The 24399-nt window shown below is 41.3% G+C and overlaps 1 protein-coding gene across 1 annotated transcript; it reads right to left on the bottom strand.

Annotated features, from left to right (window-relative positions):
• Window positions 1-547: 547 nt before the first annotated feature.
• On the bottom strand, window positions 548-23686 carry SLC15A4 (solute carrier family 15 member 4). The gene is made up of 8 exons (XM_027891013.1): window positions 23028-23686; window positions 15967-16262; window positions 15297-15465; window positions 14840-14917; window positions 11947-12115; window positions 8751-8906; window positions 3789-3947; window positions 548-1945 (listed from the first exon to the last, which is right to left on the bottom strand). Exons 1-8 carry the CDS (start codon window positions 23604-23606, stop codon window positions 1797-1799), a joined length of 1755 nt encoding a protein of 584 aa, XP_027746814.1. The 5' UTR covers window positions 23607-23686; the 3' UTR covers window positions 548-1796.
• Between the last annotated feature and the right edge of the window lie 713 nt (window positions 23687-24399).

Here is a 24399-nt window from a genome sequence, read left to right as displayed (position 1 = left end):
AGAGTGCCAGTCCTTCAGAGGAAGGAACACTTCTAAAAGGTAAATCTTCATAAATTTCATAGAATTCCACTTAGCAGGAAGAACCCAGCTCTTTCCTGTGCCTGTATGTGCTTTGGGAAATAATGACACAGCCACGGAACACTTCAGGTTCACCCCCAGATCAGATGACTGGAACAGCAGACACTGAGAGAAAAATTATGTGGTCCCTGTTCGGCTCCTTATGCAGCTTCCAGCACCTTAATATTAGGCTTTTTTAGCTGGTTATAAATGGGATTTTCCAGAAACATGGCATATGGAGCTTTTAAAACAAAGTTAGAAAAGGAAATTAGTGTTTCCTCATGAGATGGTACTTACTTCTTTGGTTATTCCAGTTTTAAGTCTTAATAGGTAAAGTAATAGCTGAAGCATCTACACTGATTTATCTGGGCAAAGACAGGTCAGCTTGCACACTGCTACATTATCTGACAAAACTAACAGGGGAGATTTAGAAATCTAATACCACTCCCCTGTATCCTTAGGAAATAAAGGCTAAAGAACAAAATATCGCTAATATGTTTTTATTCACCTAGAAACAAAGGGTCAAAAGTCACAGCATGGAAGTTCATTTTATTTTGTAAACTCATTAAAAAGATGTCCATGTACAAAATAAGGACATTTTAACAACATAATTGCAGACAAAGGAAACTATAAAAATTCAACACATTAATAATAAAAAGGTTTTATTTTCTTTCTGCATAATTCCTTGCACCTCCCACACCAGTCTGCACACAACCTGAAGTACAATTGTTAGAATCAGTAAAATTCAAGAGGTTGAACATAAAACCATTGGCTCTGCTGGAGGAATGTGTTGCTGAAAGATACAAACCCTGTTAGCTGAAAGTAAGAGGCAAGACTGAAGGAACGGGCTGAGGCTGCTAAATGGTTATTGCGCGTTGATCTGCTGAGAATTCCAGCTCACTTGGCTTCCTGCAAATATTTAGGATATTCCTTAGGGGAGTAACAGACTTAGACTGAACACTGCTTTGTCCAGAGGTGGGTGTTGTCCTAATACAGATTCCGAAATAAAAACACTTCTGAAGTAAAACAACTGCAGTTCCAACAGGTGTTAACTGTGCACCAAAATCTGCAGCAGTTGTGTAATACATAATTCAGTCTTCAGTATTGGATACTTCTGACTGCAAGTTTGCACTTAAAACCCTTGATACGCTGCCTGTAGAAGGCCAATTATAAAATCATATTAGTTTTTAATCTGATCTAATTTATAATTTAATTTGTCCCTGTTTCTCCCCCCAAAACGACTCTCAGGATTGGAAGTTTGTTCTTGTAACCACGAGTTGAGGGGTTTTTTTTCTGTAAAAGGTTTTTCTCTCCTGTGTCCTCAGAGTAGGCTTGAGACTGTCGAGTGTTTCTGCAGATCCACTGCTCTCCACTGAGCAGAGCTTTTGGGTCAGGAACAGTCCGTGCCACACGTGACTCCTTCTACTCCATTTCCCAGTGTAAGTGTCCCAGCTTTGAAGAGTTAAGTAAACATCTCACAAATGAGCAAAGAGCAACTCGAAGGCCTGGAGTTCAATCCACTTCCAAGGTCTGTTTGTCCTCTGCCAGGACGTAGTGCAAGAAACAGCCCCACCGACATAAGGCACTTACCTACGTTACACGAGGGGGGCAGGGGAGAGGACTCCTGTAACATGCAGGTCTGGTGAGAGTCCCCCTGGAGAAAAGCAGAGCCCGTGGGCTCTGGGAGTGCTGCCACTTCCCTGGGTGCTGCTGGAGCAGAGGCTGCTCTGGAACAGGGGTCAGATCCTCCCGTTGGCAGCCGCTTCGTTCCCCTTCGACTTCTGGTGGTCGTATTTCACAGACACGATCAGGAAAAGCAAGAGGGTTGCTCCTTGGATAGCAGCCAGCAAGAAAAAGTAATAGTTTAATTGGCAGCCATTAATGTTACCTAGAAAGAAGTGGGGAGAAAAAAATAAAGCATTAATACAGACTGTGCAAATCAAATCACATTCCCATCCAGCAGCAGTTTCATTTTTAACTACCCAGAGCAAAAGGTGGCCCTGCTGAGGAAGATGTGCACAGTACAAGGAATGCTCTCTTTGTGCTCCAATGGCCTTAGACCAAGTAAAAAGGAAGAAAAGACAAAAAAACCCCCCCAAAAAACCCCACACCACCAAAACCCCACAAAAATAACAACAACAAAACCAACAAAAAACCCCACAAAAAACCCCCCAGAAATCCCCAAAATAAAGGCTATTAAGGAAAGAGTTAGGCAACTCCACTGATACAATGAAAGCCTTTACTGCCATTGTTTCTCAGCCTTCTTTTGGGACCAAGTTTAGAGTTCACGCAGACATCCGTGGTTTCTTTGTGGTTCACCTCTGACACTCCCTCAAAGTGGTTCCAAATGAGTGATGACACAATGTGAACACAAAATAATGTTAAATTAAGGAGGCTCACTGCTAAAACATTATTCCTCTGTTAAGAAATGTGCACTACCTATTGCTGTACTTCCAAGAACAATATATTGTGGCTCATTTCCAACGTGCCCCGTGAGCCACAGCCAATGGGACCATTATGATTATCAAATAGGGTGCAGAGAGTAAAACAGGGATGTACACATGGATCCTAACAAGCTGTTCATGCAGCATGCCCATAAACGTTCAGATTAAATTGCTTTAATTACTGAAACTTAAGATTCAATTAAAGGAACTTATAATAAAACGCAATAAAATTAAACGGAGGCTTTCCCTGACATTTAAAATACAATATACACGTGAATCTCCATTCCAGGAGCAGACGTGTTTAAAGAGTAGTAATTATCCTTTATGAGATGGGATATTAAACCCAGGAAATCTTAGTTCTTGTAGGAGAAACAAGTCATTTCAATGGCAGGAACCAACACTGAAGTGCCAGCAGAGAGTGAGCTCCCTGAGCAGATTTTGGAGGCATCAGTTGCCTCCAATGGCACCTTCATTAATTTGCATGTAATTATTACCCTTCTGATATATATAGCCGAATTACCTCTGTACAAAGTTGCAGAAAAAGATGCTTTTCTAATCTTAAAATTGACTGGGGGGGGAAAAAAAGTCTCAATATGATGGAATTTTCATTTGGTGAGGGCACTTCCATAAAGTTAAGGCTATTTATCATCTTCTGCAGTTTCTGGGAGAACAACTTATAAACAACTTGTGGCATATGTACTGACCCAGATAACATTACTTTGTGGTAGATGCAAATCAGATTTAAATGGTAAATTCTCTTATACCAAATTTAAAGCTAAAGTTTAGGCTGCACTTTTATGCCACGTACACACAGTAGGTCTAGCATATGTTTCAAGAACTTTTCACACTCCTTCAGTTGGAACTAATTAGCCCACAGAGGATGGTGGGATTTTTCTAAAATTCCCAAGGTGCCACCTACTGGTACCAGTAATTATTTTTAACTTCCACTGGCAGTACGTAGCAGATGATTTGTTGGACTTTCAGCGTATACATAGCTAGAAGACAGAAATGCAAAATTAACTCAGGGTAATTTCAATGAAATCACTTGAAAAGAGGAAGCTGAATAATCACTAAGAGAGAGAGATGGGTACATTTTACTCCCCATAACTACAGACTGTAATTTCAGTACTTGATACCTAATATATTCTTCTTCTGTACCCAATTTAAATTTTTTTTTTTTTTACTAAAATGCAAGTATTTGTAAGGAATTTCTAGTGATAAAATGCAGGAACAGCTGAGCAGGCAACTGACAGGAGGCAAACAATTAATCATGCAAAACACACTTACCAAAATCGGTGTGGTTACTCATCCAGCCGATTTCTTTAATCGACACCAGTGCCAACAATCCGGAGCCAACAAATGATCCAATCCCCGAAAAGAAAAAAAACAGCCCCATAATGGCACTCTGCATGGATTTGGGAGCAGCTGAATATGCAAATTCTAGCCCTGTATTAAAAGATTCAAAAAAAAAAAAGCTACTGGAAGATCTAAGAAACAAGAGTAAATTGTTCTGCTTTAGCGCTGTGGAAGTTACAGGTGGGCAGTGAATCCCTATCAGTTCCCAGATCCCTCTAAGTGCTTTATGAACACTGTTAAAGGTCATCAATGTATCAACCCCTCAAATGGGCAACATCTGAGACACACACTTTTGATCTTATTAATATTACACCTGTAAAATCAAGAAATCTTCTGAGCCAACACATTCATTTTTCTGTCTAAAATTATCCTCAAAGAAATGTGTCAAACTAACTCTAATCTGCCAAGTTCCACGTTCCCCACCTCCCTCGTTTCTGCATTCCCTGTCTGTTGTGCAGTATTTACAAAGCACGTGGTGTTCCCTGCTGAGAACAAAGTGCTCGAGAACTGAAGGTCACTCCTGCATTGACCGGGAACATTTATTTCTCACAGACTCGGTGTCTGTATCTCTGAAGGTGCAGACAGAGAAATTAATTGCAGCTGGAAGGGCAGTAATTAGTTTTTACCTTTATTTTGATCCAGAATTCTCTGAGCTCACTGCTTGCCAGCCTATTCTTTTGAAGACCTGTAGATATGGGGTTTCAACTTTAAACTGCCTTTACCCAAATTTCAACCAATAAACCCAAGGAAAACATACCAGTGACCATCAATCTGAAAATGTGTGCTCCTGAAATCGAGTACCAACAGAACACACTGGGTTAGCTCTGCCATGCAAAGACTAATGCCCATGATTAACTCCTTTTTAGAATAATATTCCTGTCAAAAATCAAATGGGATTATTCACAAGAGACAGGCAAATACATTTTCTGCAGAGCTGTTTTTGACAGGTGAAATGCTTGTTTCAAAACAGTCTGCTTCACACTGAAAATTAATGCTACCTCATCTGGCATTTTTCTTGGCAAAGAGAGCATTACAGACCTGAGCATTGCATAAATCTTGCATTACAGACTGAAAATTGCATAGATCTCATGTCTTGCATAATAAAGGTGTGCTTTGCCCACACCATTACTGGTATTTGACTTTTGCTACTCCAGACAGGCTTTAATAGAAACACACTGGCATTTCTTTCCAAGAGAAGGATTAACACTTCAAGCCAGACAGGCCCATTTGCCTGTTGTGAACTTGGTTCTTGTAAGAGAACCAGAACTGTGTGTTCTCACTGATCCCACCCTGCACTGCCACCTGAGAAATCACCAACAACTGCTTCTCCTTTCCTGTGCAAAACACGTTACAAAGGCCAACAACATCTCTGGGAGGGCAGGAGGGAACTGAAACACCCAACTCTGTGTGGGTTCCTGTGAATTCAAACTGTAAGGAGAGAATTGCTGCAGACATGGAGACACATCTGCCAAAGGGCAAGGGGGGGGGAGGGGCAAAATTATATTTACTTTGAGAATTAAAAATGCCTTTTTAGTTTTTCCCTAGGCTTTGTGGGGGTGTTATCAGAATATAAAAAATTCAGGTATTTCAAGGAGTATTTATCTGGCCTTTCTCACTTTAAGAAAAAAATAAAAAAGCAGACTACTCTCAGGATGCAGTAGTTTGTTTTTTAAGTTTTTTGTTAAGTTATCAGAGCTGCCACCAGTGTCCAGAGCCTCAGTCACATTTTGGTCACCAGGCTTCTGTACATTTTGTAAAAGTTAAGCTCAAGCATAACACGTGAAGGGATCTGGACCACGTTTTCTCCTGTTCATTTTACAGCTATACTGGATGTGAGAGTTCCTGCTGGGAAAAGATCTTAAACTTCAAAACAAAAACCAAAACGGGTGTAAACACTGTTTGCACTTTTTGCAACAAAACAAGGCACGTTTCTAAACTCAAATAATTTTTCCAGCCTTGCTAATATTTGATCTGGCAGAAAGAATATCAAATCTTTTCTTTGCCTTCAGAGCCTCTTTGCCCCGCTGGCAGCCATTGATAACGATTTCATGCTACCACAAACAAGCATTTCTGAAATTAAACCCTCTCGCTGGTGTTGTCATGTGAGATTACAATTCCCAGTTGAACAGGGGTGTGTTGAGAGGATTGACAGAGTAACACAAAAGATTAATGCAATGTGTGTCATCTTTTTAAAGGTACCTCGAGTGTAACTAATGTGGCTTAATAAGAATATGCTTAGTTTTACAGTAAACAAAAAACCAAACGTATGTTTCAGCTCTTGTGATATTTAGCCCCTTTTTGTTCACAACAAACATTTCCACATCACTGTAGTTTTGTAACCATTAACAGTTTGCTTATTTTAAAGCTGACTTTCATAGCATAATAGATGCCTTTATCAGCTTTAATATCAAATTGGTAAAGTATATTCTCGAGTCTTTAGAGGCCTTCTTTAAAATATTAAGAATTAAGTTTGATAACAATCAGAAGGCAGGAGAAAAGTCTTTGTAAAATAATCAAATAAAAGGGCAGTACACAAAGCAATTAAGCTCTGCATAGAATTTCTGGTACATTTTTCCTAACAATGACCAAGAGTTTTTGAAGTTACAAAGCTGTTGGTACAGACCCAGCAGTGCAGAACAGCAGAGTATTCACACAAGAATTGTGTAAGCCTTAAAGACCTGACTTCTCATGAAGTCCACTAAAGCATTTAAAAAAAACAACCCTCAGTTTGGAGTTCAACAGAGAATTCTTCAAGTCCTTGACCTTTCCACAACCTGCAGATACTTGTTTTTCCCTTGCAAACACCTATAAACCAGTAATAGCACCTGACAGAGAAACAAGATTGTGTACGAGGGAAGATATTGATTTATTTTTGCATGAACACTTGTAATTCTAAGTCATCTGTTTATCTGAGTTCAGATTTAATTGGCAGAGTCTCTGAAGTTGTAACTATAAGTAAGTAACTCGTTTTACTCTTTTGCTAAAAATGCTAAATTTAAGCAAGACTCCAGATTTCTATGTGTTAGGATGTGTGATGGGTACTGTCCACACAGAATGAAATGCTCACTGATACAGCACAGCAATGACACAGATTGACCACACTGCTTAAGCAGAATTCCCACTCAAGAACCTAAAATGTCTGATATCTTGGCTCTTAGTATGCTCTGAAGATAAAAAACTCTCTCAAGGAAATTAATTAATGGATTTTTCTATACATCACTGGGGAAGGGGACACATCCCTTTATGCCATTCAACACTTCCAGATCCAGCTACTGACTGCTGGAGGACAGGGAATGAAGAAGGAAGATTTCACACAGAATTCCTCCAACACAGTAAATATCTATGGTAGAGTTCAATACATATCTAATTCCTCCAGTCACAGGAGGTCCCAGGCCAGAGGGATGAAAAAAAAAACCCAACAAAGCAAACCCACATTTTTCTTCTACTTGCCAAGCAATCCAAGCCCGTTGTTTTACTGCCTAACAACTGTGATGACAGCAGAAAACACCACGTAACCAGAAACGTGGGGGAGCAGAAGTTCTCTGTTCCACTGAGGGGAACAAATGGGCCATGTGACAGCTGGGGCCACCACCAGCCAGACCTGACAGAATTAGAGGATCTCATTTTAACCCACTGTGCTTGCCCAGAAATGAAAGTCACCTCCCTCGGGGGGAAATGAAACCAGGAGGTTCTATCACAAGGAATCGAAGAAAAAGAGCTGCCTTTAATGCCACTTGGAATGGGTGATCTTCAAAGCTCACCATTTACAAAGAGCATTTCAACAACTTAATAAGTAACTATAGTTAAGCAAAAGCTAAATGATTTTTACATCAAGTCACTGGAGGAGTTCTAATACACTAAACAGAATTGCTGAGCTACCTGATGTAAGTAGTATCAGAGCAGCTACTTCTACTCCCATGAAAGGTTTCTGTTATTGGTAACCAAGCATTGCTGCCAAATATTAGATGTGCAAACACTCTGCTAAGAGATTCCCAGTAGCATTTCACTTGTTTAATCACAGTCCACCAGTGTCAGACATGCCACAGTGACAACAGGTGCTTCAGCTGCCTGTGCTCCCCTCCTGCTAATGAGCCCTGCAGGTCTATGAAACAGCCCAGGAAATATCAGATTTTATAGTCCTACTCACCCTCTCCTCCCACTTCTCTTTCAGCCTAAAGATCAGTATGATCACACAGTTGTTCTGTGTGCATAACACAGAACAGCATTAGAAAATCTAAGGTGTCTTGCATTTGTCCAAGACAGGTAAAATTTGAGCAGTGTTTCAGCCTGCCTGGTAGCTAAAACCACTACAGAAAAACTGATCTGTACATGAAGTAGACAAAACAGTATCAAAGTAGCTACTTCGTTATGAATATTCACAAAACCCTTTCTTATTTCAGAGATGCAAAAACTCCAGTAATGTGAATTTAAACTGGTGGTAACTTAAGTCTTTCTAAAGATGGTCCTCACAAAGGTGTTTCCACTTACTACTCCAAACTGTAGCACAGTTTTTAAGCCAAAATATTGCAAAGCACAAATTGTATTTGCAACACAGAGGAAGACTCAGAGGACGCAATACTGCACTAAAATACAGCATTGAAAGAGTGCATTGTTTTCCATTAGGGCCTGAAAATATCCAATGCTAACTGGATGCCACACAAATATTTTAAGTGTTGCTCTGCCTGAAATTCAATTTTGAAAAAAAAAGTCAGTTTTCAAATGTGCAAACAAAATAGTGTGTTTTGCCACTTCAGATTATGCCACTTCATATAATGAAAAATAATGTATTTGGAAACATCAGAGCCTACTTATAATGATTTCAGAAGTATCTATATTCTAGAGTTCCATCATTTAGGATGGATATAAAAGCAGATTTAAAACAAAGACTCTTACCTGCTATACTTGCAAATATTTCACTGAATCCAATCAGCACATATTGAGGAATCTGCCACCATATTGGCAAATCTGCAGCATGGTATGTAACATTTCCAATTGTCTGATTAATTGTTTTAACCTTTACAATTTTTAATCTGTTGCTTTCCAGAATTCCTACGTGGAGGGAAAAAAAAAATTACCTAAGACACAAATATTGTTTCTTCATATTCAGAATTAAATTAGGATTCAGCCCTGAACTGCAATTACAAGTTATACAATGGGAATGTGTATTTATTTCCTAACAGAAAGCATTTCAGACTACTTTTTGCCATTGTTATTTCAAGACATACAGTTGTTCTGCCATAGAATTAGTGATTATATTCTTATTCAGTAGCAATAATTATATAAATACTTAAACCTTTCCTGGATGGATCAGCTGAGAGCTTTTTCATAGACACTGTGCTGGGCTTTTTTTTTTTAAAGACAATCTCATTTTCACAAACTACTTCTTTGCAGTGTTGAACCATTTCACCTGCCACCATAGTATTAATAAATTAGAAACCATTTTGCTTATCAAAATGGCTACACTAGTCCTGTAGGACGATGAAAACCCTCTATGAATATGATTATGACCTTTATGTGACACTTTTCATCCGAAGAGAGCCAAAAGCTCATTAGAGCTTGATTTACAAGCAAGACACTGCATAGAAAGTACTTCATAGAGAATGAAAAGTAGACATGATAGTGTAAAATATAAGCATTTTTAGCTTGCTCAACACAACAGTTTAGAGCAGAAAGTGAATATCAAATAGCACTGTAGGGTTTTGTTGAGGTTGCCCAGATTAAATGATTGGGCTCAGTGTTACAGAATAGCTCAGAGTTAATAAAAACTCCCTCCTTCACCCAAAAAGCACCTCTATAAAAGAACTCTCAGCATCCTTGGAAAGAAGGTGAATTTATTCATCACCAGTTCAGAGGAGCAGGACTGAGTCAATGAGGCTGCTTCCTACAGTGCTTATTACCCACACGGCCTCCCTGTGTGGGTAGTGATCCTTTTTTTGTTTATATTCCTCACAACATAAGTAGATTTAGGAGGCATTTAGCCACACAGGAGCATAATTAAAATATACCAAACCTTGCCATCCATTTATCTTCAAAATAATTCAGAATCTAGAATCCACTGAGTCTTCCTTAGACTTTAATAGACAAGCTTCACGTTTAATCTCACATATTTAGTAGTTAAAATAATCTCAAGTTCTTGCCATAATGGTTTAAACTCTATAAATGAAGTAGATTTTCCAGTTGGATAACTTTAAATATTGCTGCTCAGAATTTATGATAAAATGCATGAAGCACAGCAGATGTTCATTAAATCTAATCAGTTGTATTTTTACACAGTTTATAAAATATTTTAAATAATCTAAACAATCTAATATGCAGCCTGAGTACTGTCCACAACTAATGCCTGTTAAATAAGTTAAAATGGAAATATGGCACAAACAAATCATTAGGATATTTCCATGATTGCAAGTTCTTAACATCATCATATGCTAAGGATTTTAATCAGTCTCTCTCTCTAAGGCAGAAATGGTTGGAAATAATATTGTATTTTAAGAATATTAAAATATGGCAGCTATAAATATCATTTAATGAAAAAATAAAAATTCTATGAAGCGTATAAGCCAACAGAAGTTTTCCACCCTGCTAGAAATCAACAGTTTCCTACACCCCAAATTTGTGGCAACTGAAGCTCTTAAATTCCTCTCATGATGAAGAGATATGAAGTTACTCCAAAAGGTTAAACTTTCCAAACAGATTGCAGATAACCATCCAAAGAATTCACCTTTTCAGCTTCTACTGTGGAAGAGCTGGGGAGGATCAAACCCACAAAAAACCAAATGTGTTACATTTGTAGGTGAACAGAAAAAGTGGCATTTAATATTTTTAAGAATTCTGCTGTATGAACCCATTCCCCAACTCAGCTATCACGGCTCAGTGTGCTTTCCCCCCACCACTACTAATAAAGACAGATATTGCTGGTTTTGAATTCCCTTATATGTGAGCCTGAGTTCTATTTAAAGAGCTGACATTTAACTGTTTTACATCATCCCCTTTTGCGGTACCAGTGTTCTAAGAAACATGGAATGAGAGAAACACTCCTATTTTAAGTTTTAAGTGACTTTGCTTTAAGAACTTTCTTTGCCCACATACAAAGTGACCTTGGCCTAATAAGGTAATTATCTCTCTCACTGAAAGAAATCTTAATAGCCATATAAAGTGTCCCTCTCCCTAAAATATAGGGCATCACAAGTGCTGAAATTCATTTATTTAATGCTATAATGCTTTATCAATATGTTCATTTCAGTGATGCCAGTGAAGGCTATGGATTCCATGAAGCATTGCTCAGAGATGTTCAGTTCCACATCAGCAGCCTTTAACAACCTTAAATCATCTCAAAAGCAGCTGATTTATGGTTCCAGCAGAGTTGCCATCTTTTCCCTTTCATGCTACAGCTAAGCTATTTTACACTACACTAATTCCCAAACACTAGGGCACATTAAGGTAGGGCAGAAAAAAAAAAAAACAAAGTGGGAGGAAACTCTTGTTCAGCCATAACCTAACTTGATTACTTCAGATAAAGGCAAAATTTCACCTTTTTAATATTTGGAAGTCAGACTGTATGAAGAAACAGACTTATTTCTGAACTAATTTGTTTTCCACGATAAATAAATTCTCAACTTCAAGATCACATAAATCAGACAAGATGGACTTCCAGAACACTGTAAATTTATTTTTAGAGGACTAACAGCCTTGTATCCAAATACTGGACCCCTGTTCAGGCAACTCACTGATCATGAAGGTAAGGCGTTTGGTCAGAAAACAGATAGTTCTCCACTACCAAATGTACTGGAAAGTAACATTGTATGTGAAAACCCTGACTGACAGGCTGGTTTTAAAGGGTATATGCAAAGTCCACTTCAGGCAGGAAAAATGGTCCAATTTTACTGCAAATGTTCAGAACAGTTCAGTAAGTTTTTGGATACAATCTCTTTCATTATGGGAAATGCATCTGTGAAGTTGCATTCCAACTATCCCATGACAGTGAGATCTGAATAACACTGAATTAAAGATTCACAAAGTTTTTTTTTTAAAATGCTGTTGCAAGTAGCTGAATTATTCATTATGTAAGTAGATCTCAAAGTTGTCTCCTTACCTGCAGCAAAGGCAGAACACATGACAAAGAACATCCCAACTGCAATCCTCTTCAACGAGGATGGGAGCAGCCCATTCCTCTTCAAAATGGGGTCCACCAATTTATCTTTTAAGGGTATTAGGATCAGAATAAGCACTGCATCAAACATGGTCAACCAGGCTGCTGGAAACTTAAAGGGCAGATAACTCAAGTTAGCAATTCCATACTTAAAAGAGTTGATTTTTACTATTATTTTACAAAAACAGATCCGTGACGAAACACTCGGATCCAGAATAAAGCCCCGTGCACTGACAGACGCTGTGAAAAGAGAAACGAGGGTGTGTCAAAGCTGAAGAAAACATTCAGCTATTCAGGTTTTCATTCAGTCTGGCTGCTCATCAATCTGTCAGCTCAGAAGCACCAGTGACTCTCACCACAGCAATTCCACCAGCGTTGGATATTCTCCCTCTCCAGACGCACCTCCAGCTGTGCTGAGGTGGGTGTTGGTTTTGTTGTTGTTTTTAGGGGGCTTTGTTTTTGTTCGAGTGTTCAGAGCAAAAAGGTTCTTTTCACAAAAGCAAATAACAGTGCACACAATTCCAAGGAAAATGAGGACTAAGAAAATTACTGGGCAGATGAAGAAAGGACTCTCGGAATGCAAAACACAGAACTCAGACGTTTTGCAAAGGATTTTTTAGAAGACTGCTAAGTTTCAGAGGGCTCATATTTTAGGTGCTTACTCTGAATTAATTTTTGTTAAAACAAAAGTTAACTATCTAAACTAAGTCTGTATGAAGTCCTTTTGAGAGCTGAGATGGCCATTAGCATTATCACAACATCTGAGTGTTTCTGCATAAATCCTGAAATACATCTTATGTAAAAAATAAAAATTAAAAAAAAAATTGCTCTTCTTTGGGAGCTTTTCTGCCATTAAGATTTTCTTAGTCATAGAGCAGCTGTCTGAGGAATGATTGATTGTGTAACTCAAATCTAGTAAAAAATTGTGCAGATTATTTAAATTAATACACCCATTTTTAAAAGCATTCTAAGTCAGTCAGGAATGGCACACAAGTCAGGAAGTTATTTAATGCAATTAAATAGTGTCTACTATTTGGCTTCCAGTGATAGACTCTAGTTTGACAGAACTAAACTTTTTTCCCTACTTCAGTCATGAAAAATATGAACTCCACTGCTTTACAAAGGGAATAACAAGCTAGTTTGGCTATATGAAAATATTCAGCACTTTGATACAGAAGGTTGTGTGCATTACTTAGCAATGCTCACATGCTTTGACAAATGCACAGTGAATTCTGCTGAGTTAGTCAAATTCTTGCTTATTTTGAAGGTTTGCAAAATTGTAGCTGTCAATTTTCCTCCCTCTCCCACTCACCTTTTCCTTTGCTTCAAATATCACACCAGCAGTAACCTGTGTCACAGTTTGTACAGAGACTGATTTGTGTAATTAGAGTCAAGGATGTAGGAATTTTTTGTCATTGCTAAATCTGGTAAGAAAGATGAGAAATACCAAATGCCTCTGGCACTGCTGTATTTCACCCAACCAATCACTTGGGTTTGGGGTTTTTTTTTTTTGTTTAAAATGTATGCTTTCCATTTTCTACTCTATCAGGAGCCTGCAGATTAAAGGGCATACACATATTTCACTCTTTTCATATCAAGAGGAAATAAAATATGTCTTAGTACTGGGCAGATGTGCCTGCAAGAGCTTAAGGAAAACCTGACAAGGTACAGTGTAAAATGTTATATTACTGCTCCTTTTCTTAATTACCTCAAATCACTACATAAAGGAGATGGCAGGTCAGCATCCTTCAGGTAGACCACCTACCATGGAAGGCAGCAAAACCAAATTAACTTAGTTGTCTTATGCTGTTGGATCACAACAGAGTATTTCTAAATAAGGCAACACAGCTGATGTCCTGAAGAAAGGAGCCAGTCACTCTTGGGGTGAGACAGAAAATCATTCTTTAGAAGTATCAAGACATTGTTCCATCATCCTTGCCTCAAATAGTGTTTAAGTAAACGCTACAATCAGGCAACTAACTTTTAAATCCACACTTTTGTTAGAAAATGTGGTATTTTAAAGTCTTTTCAGCAAAAACAGTGAAAGTCATTATTTTTTGAACTAATTTAATTAAACATAACGCTCTACTTACAACTTGAAGCAATTCTAATGCTCAGCTTGATAACCAAAGCTCCCTGTTCATTTCTACACAATAAATATTCAGACTGACAATATTTTTCTTTTTAATATTCAGTCTGACAATGGGACTCTGAACTCCTGTGCGCACTTTGTTAGAAGAAAATAATCCACTTCTCTAGTCCAGCTGACAGTGTTATAAAAAGACATCACACGGTTCATAATAACACAAAGTAGACCTGTTAATAACTTATATTCATCCTTTTTGGTTTTATTCTCTGTACCATTTCTGCATTCACATGATGACAGCCTTTCTTGGAAAATATTGACTGAACAGCTTCTTTCAAGGTAAAGTGATCATTGATTAAGCAGTATAAAGTAACAAATGTATCAATGCATCAGTTAAGGATGGGTACTCCTACTGAGCTTGCAGGAAAGCTGCTGTCCTAGTTTGGAAACTCAGGGCATATAGATTTATAAGCTTTCTTCAAAGGTCAGACTTTGAATAGGATAAAGACACTTACTTAAAGCAGTGAGAGTGACCTGCACACATTCAGAACAGGACGGTGTGGACTCCACCTGGAGTTGTTGGTGTAACAAAATCCCTGTAATGTGCATCGTGGTTCTAAATGCCCAGTGGATTTGGCCACAAATTCCCCTTAGGCACTACCTGAACTTGCTGGAATTTTTGTACAATATTTACCTCACTTACATTTCAGCTAAAGAAAACATACTTTTAAGCTGTTTTGCTCTGCTTACCGTGTGGATGGAGTTGGTGTCATTTGGGATTTCAGGAATTTTCAAATGGAGACTTTGCAGTACATATGTTGTCTGCATCTAGAATTAGGAAAGATGAGCTGACATTACTTGGACAAGGAGTGCTGAGAGGGAGGCATTTTTAATAATTAACAATGATTATACCAGAGGTAGAGTGCTAACATAGCAAAACCAAAGAGAATTATTGTTACAACATTACAAAATTTTTATTTACATTTACAAAATCTGAGTCTTAACTACAGCTACAATGATTTTATTTTCTTTTTCATTATTATGTCAAAATATTATCTGAGAGTTTTCTTAGTAACCATTTTTTCATCTCTCCCCTTCAAAGTAAGTTTCAGATTTATGAGAGAGCCCCCAGAAAAAATATTAGATTAGAAATTATGGGTTTTTTTAGACATGTAAAATACAACTGTAACCATTTGGAACTACTCACTTGAAAATACACTGTCCAGTAAGGTATTAAAGCCAGGAAGACAGGGATAATCTTGACAAGAGCTTTTACATCTTCTACTTTGTCTTCTCTGAAGGGCCCCCCCCGAGACAGCTTGGCCATCTCAAACAGGCTTTGCTTGCGAGGCTGGTGAAGAACTCCCTGGCCTTCACTTTGGAAAAGAATTTGAAATGTTTAGTTAAACAACAGCAAAAACTGACATGACTGTGACACTTCACCATGAACAGCTTATGCATTTCCAAAGTAACTCCTGTAAGTTACAGCAGCATAACCAGGCCAGAATAGGTCACAGCAGAACTCAGAATAACCTCTATTTTGTGATATTGTTTGTTAACTGAATTAATTATGGTAATTGAATTGTCAGTTGAATTGTTTCTCAGTCTGAGGACCTGAAACCTGACATCTCTTATCAGTGATTCAACCACCAGTATCCCAGGGGCACCTCTTAAGTGTGGAAAAATTTTGGCTCCCAACAAGCCACTTACAATATTAAATGTGGGCGACAGTGTTTTTCAAATCAGAAGGCACCCATAAACAAATCTAACAGAGAAGTTAATTCGTGCTTAGAAGCAGCAGAGTCAGGTTATGCTACAGTTTCAGAAACTCTGAGCTAGCAGCATGGAGGTCCAGTGACCTCAAAATGTGCACAAACCTGCTGGCTGAACGTTCCATGTGTGTCTTCTTGGAGCAGCAGGAATAGGTGAGGATTTTGAACATGTCTGTGAAGGCACTGCCATCAGGGGGTTTGGTGATGAAGAAACTCTGACCACACAAGAAAACCATGAAGGAAATCCCGATGCAGACTGTTGGGATGCTGTATCCAATAACAAAGCTCACGTTCTGCTGGATGTATGCAATGCCTCCCAGAGACAGAATAGCTCCCAAATTAATGCTCCAATAAAACCAATTAAAAAATCTTCTTGTGGCTTCCGGGCCCCGATCTTTGACCTGGGAAAGATTAAAAGCAAGTAATTCAGTTTCTGAAGAAAATGAAGCCTGTTTATTAGAATTCAAGCAAGTTCAATGCACAGAAGAGTTCAGGTTTCATTAAGAGTCACACTGGAATGATTTAAGTGTTTGGGGCTCCACCTGATATTTGATGAAATGACAACAACAAATGTAAAGTTTAACCCAGTCCTAAAGCTCATCATCAGCACACAAACGGAGGACTTGTCATTCTGACCTTTAAAAAAACCTCCAAACTAAATCTGGGTTGCCTGAGTGTCACAAGGCCCCAGTAAACATTTTTCCCTCTAAGCCAGCACTGTTCATAGTTTTATTTTCCTGCTTGAAGCTCTCAGTGTCTCTCAGTGGAAGTAAAGACATCCCTGGTTTACAGAATTATCCTGCAGAGTTTTCAGCATCACTCTTTATTATTGCCTACCACAAGTCACCCCATATTTTGTAATGAAGTCACAGGAACCCAGCATCACTCAGAAGAGGTGAGGTAAAAGACATTATGCAAGTTAAATTTTGAGATGATACATTAAAAAGATCAAGTAGTCTGCAGAAGAATTCCTAATGCTGTATTTGTCAGTGGTTTATGACTGAAAGGCCATTAACAGTGACTAGCAAGTCAGTGCCATGCACTAGTCTTGCTGAATCAGTTAACTTTCATTTGCAACCGCAAATTTCTCCTCCTCGTTTGCCAGATCTTCAAAACATCCACGTTTAGTTTGCAATATGAAAAGCAAGCTGTGCCTTGAAATAAGCTTTTAACATTGTCAGTTGTGATTTACAGCTTCAGATTTCTCAGTGGTGCACAAACCCATCTGTATCATTTAGCCAAGCCCAACAAAAGAAATATTAAGACATTTTTTTCCTGTGCATAGTTAATGGCATTGCTGGGCACTCAGGTACATCTGTTACCACGTCAAATACAATCCTGGAGACAAATCCAAGAAATTCTCCCTCTCTAATTTCAACTTGGTACTCATTTCCTAATTCTAATAATCATCACCTGCAGTAGTGTATCAGTCCAGGAATTCCCTCCCTCTAATCCCCAAACAGCAGCAGGATAATTAGTCAAACAATCACAAGGAACACAGTGCTCCAACTTGTGCGAAGAGTTTTATGAAGTTTCCATTTCTTCATCATAAAGTCTCGGTCCTCTTATTTCTGCAAAGAAGAAGACATCTAATCCTCCCTCTTACACATGACCTGGCTGACATCTGTACAAAGGAAAGCTGGGAGAAGAGAGCAAACTTTGATACAGGTAAGAACAGGGCAAACCCAGCGTGATGCTTCTATCAAGTATTATCCCAGCCCTCGAGAAACTTCCTAAACCAAGGACAGCTTCTATCTATCTCCTTAATAAATGCAGCAGCTCTCCTCTCCGTGAACTTGTCTAACCTGCCTTTGAACCCAGGTCAGCTTTTAGAATCCATAATATCCCCTGGCAAAGAGTTCCCCAGCTAATTACACAGTGGGAAGCACCAGCTCCCCTTGCCTAGTTTGAACCTGCCCTGGCCTGGCCGCACTAGTTCTACCCAGTTCCAGGAGACAACAGAAGAAAGCTGAGCTTTATCCCATCCCTGGCCCGTTTCTGCCTCTCTCCCCCCAGCCACTATTTCCACAAACCACTGTCACATCTTCCTTCTTGCTGCATTTTCAAGGGTAGAAGCTCTTAGGCTGATTCCTGATTCCTTGCCTGGAAACTCCCGACCAGGCCTGTGTGCCTGAAACTTCCCCCTCTCCATCTCCAGTATCCTTTTTGAAACAGAGTGACCCAAAAGGAAGGCGGTGCTCAAAAAGGGCAGGCACACCACAGGCTTACAACACACAAAGAATCCATTTTCTCCTTCCTCATCAAAGGAAATGTATGCACTAATAATCACATCACAGCCACATCTGAGATGGTGCAAAGATGAAGAACTATGAAGATGTCTTTGCCAAAACCAGTCAACACGGTAGAGTTAAAAGGCAATTCTTTTCAAACATCTCATTGGCTGCCTGAAATATCAGCAATAATACATTTACAGCGGATCACTCAAAATTTCCCCTGCTGGTCGTTATACCTGAGCTGTGTGACAGCACAAAACATCTTCATAATACATTTTAATAAGGGACTAAGAAGAAGAAAACCATGTCAGACTTTTATTATTTTACTTTTATCAAGCGCAAGCCTTTTCCACAAACCGGCAGGAGTTCTCCTTTCCCCCCTTATGCTGCATTATTTTCAATCACCCAAGCAGAAAGAAAAATCTATCACTCCCTCTGCTCAATTTCATCTGTGCTCAAGCATAGCAGCACCCTCCTCACTCTCCTTGTGATACCAGCACTTCCAGCTTCATTAGATTTCCAACATCCTACCAGCAACTGCAGCAGGAAAATGATGGGCAGAAATGGCACACATCCTGCATGGAATCAGTGCTCTGGGCTAAGGGTTCCACATCCCTGCACTGAGAGTCAGAATAGGTACATTTAAAAGATTTTGGCCCCATTGCAATGAAACAGATTTAAAAAAAAAAAAAAAAAATCTGGTGTCCTTTAAATATAAACAATCCAAATGCAGAAAGAAAAGTACAGTGACGTTCTGAGTTTTATAAATGGGACTACACAGCACTGGATTTCAAAACAATAATAGTTATCAAAATCAAAATTTCTAATACAAATCACGTATCAGATTAAATATGGTCACATAAGACATAATTGTGACCGCAGTTTTCATGATAAAGACTTCTGAGTGCCTGGCAGACTGAGATGGGAATTGTGCCATCCCCAGGTTATTTACAGCCACTTTGAGCAGAGGACACACTAGCTCGGTAACTCTGCACTGCAATCCTCTAAACCCATTTAGGATACAAAGTTGCCATCTTAGAGCAAAATTTCAAATGCAACTCCAACTAAGAACCGGAGGAAGAGTAACTGGATCTTTGGTCACAACCCCGGATGAGAAGCTTTGACTGACAGCGAGTTCCACAGCACAGCTGTCCTAAGGTTAACACTTACATCTCGTTGTGACTTCAAAGAAAGATGATCCTTGCTCAATTATCCCTCTCCTGGATTTTTCAACACCAACCTCTTTCTTGGGAGATGATCCAAACAGCAGCCAAAGCCGCTGGTACGGCTTGAAAACAACAATATTATACAGCTCAAATATTAAGACTGTATTAGATTTTTCTGATTATTATGCAAAGAGTCAGGAATCTAACCAGACATAATTGCTTTTTCATAGTTCCTGTTTTAGATGCTTTGCTTTGTCACAAAGGGATTTTGGAGCTCTCACAGGTCAGTTCCAAAGAACTGGTTACTACAAGGTTTGTTATTTTTGCTGCAGCTCGTGTGTATCTGGTGCCCACCATTCCCCTGGGACATCTGATTGATTTCTGTCATCATCTGCTAATGATCTCAAGTATTTCCTAAACCCCAACATTTCAGAGTCCCAGGATGTGTCTCTTCCTTTTCACATCACCACAGATTCGAAGCTCTGAGCTCCCATTTGACTCACACGAGAGGAACAAGATCACTCCAGAGTTACTGACAGGAGCAGTTTTCACTTGTTCCTGCAATCAACTGATGACAGTCACAAGTGACAGATGCAACAAAAACCCCCGAACTCATCCCAGTCAACTCTGTGAGCAACCACACAACAGAGCAAGGGTGGAAACACAGAAGCTTGTCCTTGTCTTTAGCCTGCAAAAGAAAGCACAATGACACCAATTCTGTGCAGTCAAATTTACAGAACCTTGACCCTCCAATCCTTCACTACAGACACCAGTTATTCCTTGAGGTCATCTGGAGAGATCAGGAACTGAGCTATTACTCAGTTGGTACATAATTTCAAAGTTTCTTACTCAAATTTGGCAAGTCCACATTTAAAGTCTGCTTCCTGTCCCATCTATTCCGTTCCTGGCAGAAACAGACACAAATTATTACTGGCCACGTGAATGCCACAACTTGTTTTCAAACTGCAGAGTCTTAGATGTCCACAGGCTCCTCAGAAGTTCAACAACAGCAACAAAAAACCCCCACCCTCGCAGTTAGTGACCTTCAAATCTTTATCTGTGGTTCCCCATCCTTACCCAGAGGCTGGAAAAATCTAAGCTCCACAAATAAATAAATATCACTCCAAAGCCAGCTTTATACCAGCAATTTCCAACAGTAACTATAACAACAATTTTGGCAGAGCTGGAATATTTCTGGCAGTTATGGACTGAGGAATTTATTGACTGTGAGGGCAATACAGAAGGAAGCTACACTGTGGGTTAGAACTCGTGTCTCTAATCACCATAACCCAGAAAGAGATTCATCTATAATTAGTACAATGATTATGGCTGATACTAGATCAGTAGTCTGCTGCTAATTCTGGCTTCAATGTTGAAGCTAAACCAGCTTTCACAATAATGGCAAACACTTATATTGTTTCCTAACTACAGAAAATCACAAACTGCTACGTAGAACAGGAAGTGACAGCAAAACACTTGAAAGGGGAACTGGAAAGTGCCGGGTTGTGCTGATCACATGATGAGAAACACTATTCTGAGAACCACGGGTCAGACTTAGAGCAGTGTGATGGATCCATCTGCAACTTCTAGAAAAACAGCTCATTTATAAACACAGTTAAACAAAGCTGGTCTATCCCTACTTTGCAGTGACTCTTCTTGCTGAGCTGGCTGGCAAAAGTTACTCGACACCAACTCGACTCAGTCACTTTAACAGCACTTCTAAAGGCATCCACTTAATAGAAATTAAGAAACATCTTCCAGCTTAAGAGAAAAGTAAGTATTGGAATTCAGTTTCCAACGTTCCACAAAGTGATTCTTCTCACTGTATTAGAGCTCTCCACCCAAATTCTGTACTTACACCAAAGCTGAAAAATTCACATGGCAGTTTTTAAGAGATCTGCAATGAAACGTAATTACCAGTATCTGAATAGTGGCTGTGTAAGGTAAATTATATACAACTATATGCAACTCAGACTTCCCTTCGTTTGGTATTTAAGGGGAAAAGGACAAATCTTATCAGCCCACATCCAGCCAAAACACTGTTTGGATTGCACTCTGGCCTCCCAGGAATGTGGCTCTGGGAGACAGGCTTTATTCTCAGCAATATATGAGCATCTCCCCAGCAGTTTGCCACATTCCTATGCAGGGAGAAGGCACCCAAGAGGGCCCCAAACTGCACAAGTGGTGTGCTGTAATTTATTTAACAATAGATAAGCCAGAAAAAGAGAGAAGAGGAAAAATTCAGTCCTCGGCAGAGCTCTGCTGATTATTATGGACCAGAAAGGAGTATTTCTTTTGCTTCACCTTACATAAATCACTGTGAATTATCAGCACACCTAGCCAAAAACTGCTTTCCTTGAAATCCTGAGGGAAAAGCCTTTACAAAATCCAGCTACAACAGCTACACTTCCATTGGCAATGGCTCTTCTTTTACCCTGTTCCTGCCATTATTTCTCTCTTATGTTTAACGTTCATGAAGCATTCTGGGAATAAGCAGTCAGTTTTGAAAAACACCTTACAAGATAAAGTCATATTAAAGCTATTTCACTTGATGGGCTCAGGCTGCCTCAAACAGAACCAATGCACTGGGGACACACAATCCTAGGCTGTAATGATGTTTTACATTTATATACTGCCTTTCACCCAGAACTCCCAAATTTGGAATGCACAAGGTGCCAAAGAATGAGAAATGACTGCACAGTAGAGAACAGAGCAATGTCTGGCAAAGATGCTGTGGTAGATCCTCCCTCTTACAAAGAATTTCATGGCATTTCTGACACCTGCTCTAACCAGAACTCAACAGGCCAGTAAGCAGAAGTGCAACTGGATTTTCCTTGCTTTGCCACCAAGAACAGTTTGGTTAAAAAAGCTGCTCAGTATCTGAGCATCTGGAGTTCTCAGTTTGTGAAGGAGAAATTATACTTTAACATCCACAGTCAGCATAGTACCTTAGCATAAGGCTGTAAAAAAGGGACACACAACAGACCATTCCAGTCAATACTGAACTCTAAGGTGGCTCTGCAATGTTTTCTGTAAGGCCACTGGGTTCTGCAGCGATGATCCAATGAATGATATCACTGAGGCGGATCCGGGGAAGGTCATTTGACAGGACATGTCCTCATGAGAACAGCCCAGGTGAAACGTTTACCACGCTGAGAGCACCTTCCCACCCATCGTGTGGTGCAGCATTAGCCTGCACAAAAAACATCACTCAAGGGCAATGCAGTGCACAGAGAATACCTAAAGCATAGAAAGCTGTTTGTTCTCTGGCCTTCGTGTATCACTGGATGATAAAGGCCCCTGACACTGCCCTAGAAGGCCCATGTCATCCTTGTCAGAGCTAAAATGTTTATCCTGATGAGCTCTGAGGTCAAATGAAGTGGGTACAAACTCCACAATAGAGGATAAATAACAATCCACTTAATGGCCATGAAGTATTCAACCCAACTCCTCAAGATGGTGATGGCTTAGCCAGTTCAGGGGCCACAGGTAAGGCAGGGTTACCAAAGGCCATAAAGGATCAGACACCACACAGACACCAAAACTATACCAAACAGGGCACAACCTCACGACTTGCATTTACACAGGGAACAGAGCCGGACGATCTGATTCCCTCCGAGGCTAAACGCCTACAGAGAGGCGAACCAGCAGGCGCTGCCCACCCCACCAAGGCAGGCAAAGCCCCTCTTGCACCGTGACAGCCACCCCTGGGTCCAGACCGGCGCCCACGAGCGGCTCCTCCTGCGGCTGCCGAACGATACCCGACCTGGTCCGCCCCGAACGGGGTGATGTTGGCCTTGACCGAGCCGACGCCCAGCCCCACGAGGACCAGTCCCACGAAGGTGGCGGTGGCGCAGTAGCGGGTGGCTCCCGCCTGGGAGCAGGGCGCCGGGGTGGCGTTGGCGGCCGGCGAGGAGCAGTTCTCCACGGGGAACAGCGGGATGTCCCCGCAGAGGCCCTGGCGGGTGTGCGGCGCGGCGATGACGGGGAAGGCCAGCATGCCCAGCAGGTACAGCGCCATGCTCAGCAGGATGGTGCCGAACTTGCCCAGCAGCGCGTCCGCCAGCCAGCCCCCGAACGGCGACACCAGGTAGGTGATGCCCATGAAGAGCAGCAGCGCCTGGCTGGCCTGGGCGCCCTCCCAGCCGTAGGGCGGCCCGTTCAGGAACAGCACCAGGTTGGAGGTGACGCCGTAGAAGGCCACCCGCTCCAGCAGCTCGGCCAGCAGCACGGCGGCGCAGGCCAGACGCCGGCCCTGGAAGGCGCTGGCAGCCGCCACCGCCGCCCGCCCGCGCTCCCCGCTGCTCAACAAGGGGCTGCGCTCGCTCGGCTCGGGCTCGTCCATGGCGGCCCCGCGTCCCCCCGGCCCTGCCCTGAGGGAGCCGCACCGGCGGCGCCGGCCCCGCCCCCCCCGCCCGGCGGGGCCGCGCCATTGGCTGAGGGCGCTGTCACTCCCGGCCGGCGGGGCCGCGGCGGAAGGGGCGGGGCGGGCCCGGCCGTGAGGGGAGCGCGGGGCGGGCGGGGCGCGGGGGTGTCTTCGGCGCGTCCCTCTCCCCCGGCGGTGAGGGATGGGGAATCTGGAGCTTCGCCGGGGGAGGAAGGCAGCGGTTCTCACTCCGCTGGTGTCCCACCCCCTCCCCGCCGCTTTGAGTCAGATGTTGCAGCGGGGAAACGGGTTTTCCACCGAACCGCACAACAGTTCGGGCTGGAAGGGACATCGGGAGACCATCCAGTCCCACCCCACTGCCAGGGCAGGGGCACCTGGAGCAGGTGGCACAAGAACGTGTCCAGGTTTGTTTAGAAGGTCTCCAGAGAGTGAGGCTCCACACCCTCCCTGGGCAGCTGTTCCAGCGCTCTGCCACCCTCCACAGAAAGTTCTTCCTCGTGCTGAGGTGGAACTTCTTGTGCTTTAGTTTATGGCCATTGCTCCTCATCCTGTCGCTGGGCACCACTGGAAAGGGTATGGCACCATCTTCTTGACACCCACCTTTGAGATCTTTCTGTGCATTAATGAGATCCCTTCTCAGTTTTCTCTTCTCTAGACTAAACAGGCGCAGCCTCCACAGTGTCTCCTCATAACAGAGATGCTCCAGACCCCTCACCATCTTTGTGGCCTCTGCTGGACCCAGCTCGTTTTC

This window comes from Empidonax traillii, unplaced genomic scaffold (assembly GCF_003031625.1).
Source record: "Empidonax traillii isolate 1590-97213 ecotype Southwest subspecies unplaced genomic scaffold, ASM303162v1 scaffold308:size980311, whole genome shotgun sequence".
NCBI lineage: Eukaryota > Metazoa > Chordata > Aves > Passeriformes > Tyrannidae > Empidonax > Empidonax traillii.
Note: the sequence above shows the minus strand (reverse complement) of the source record. Positions and strands in the feature narration are given on the sequence as shown.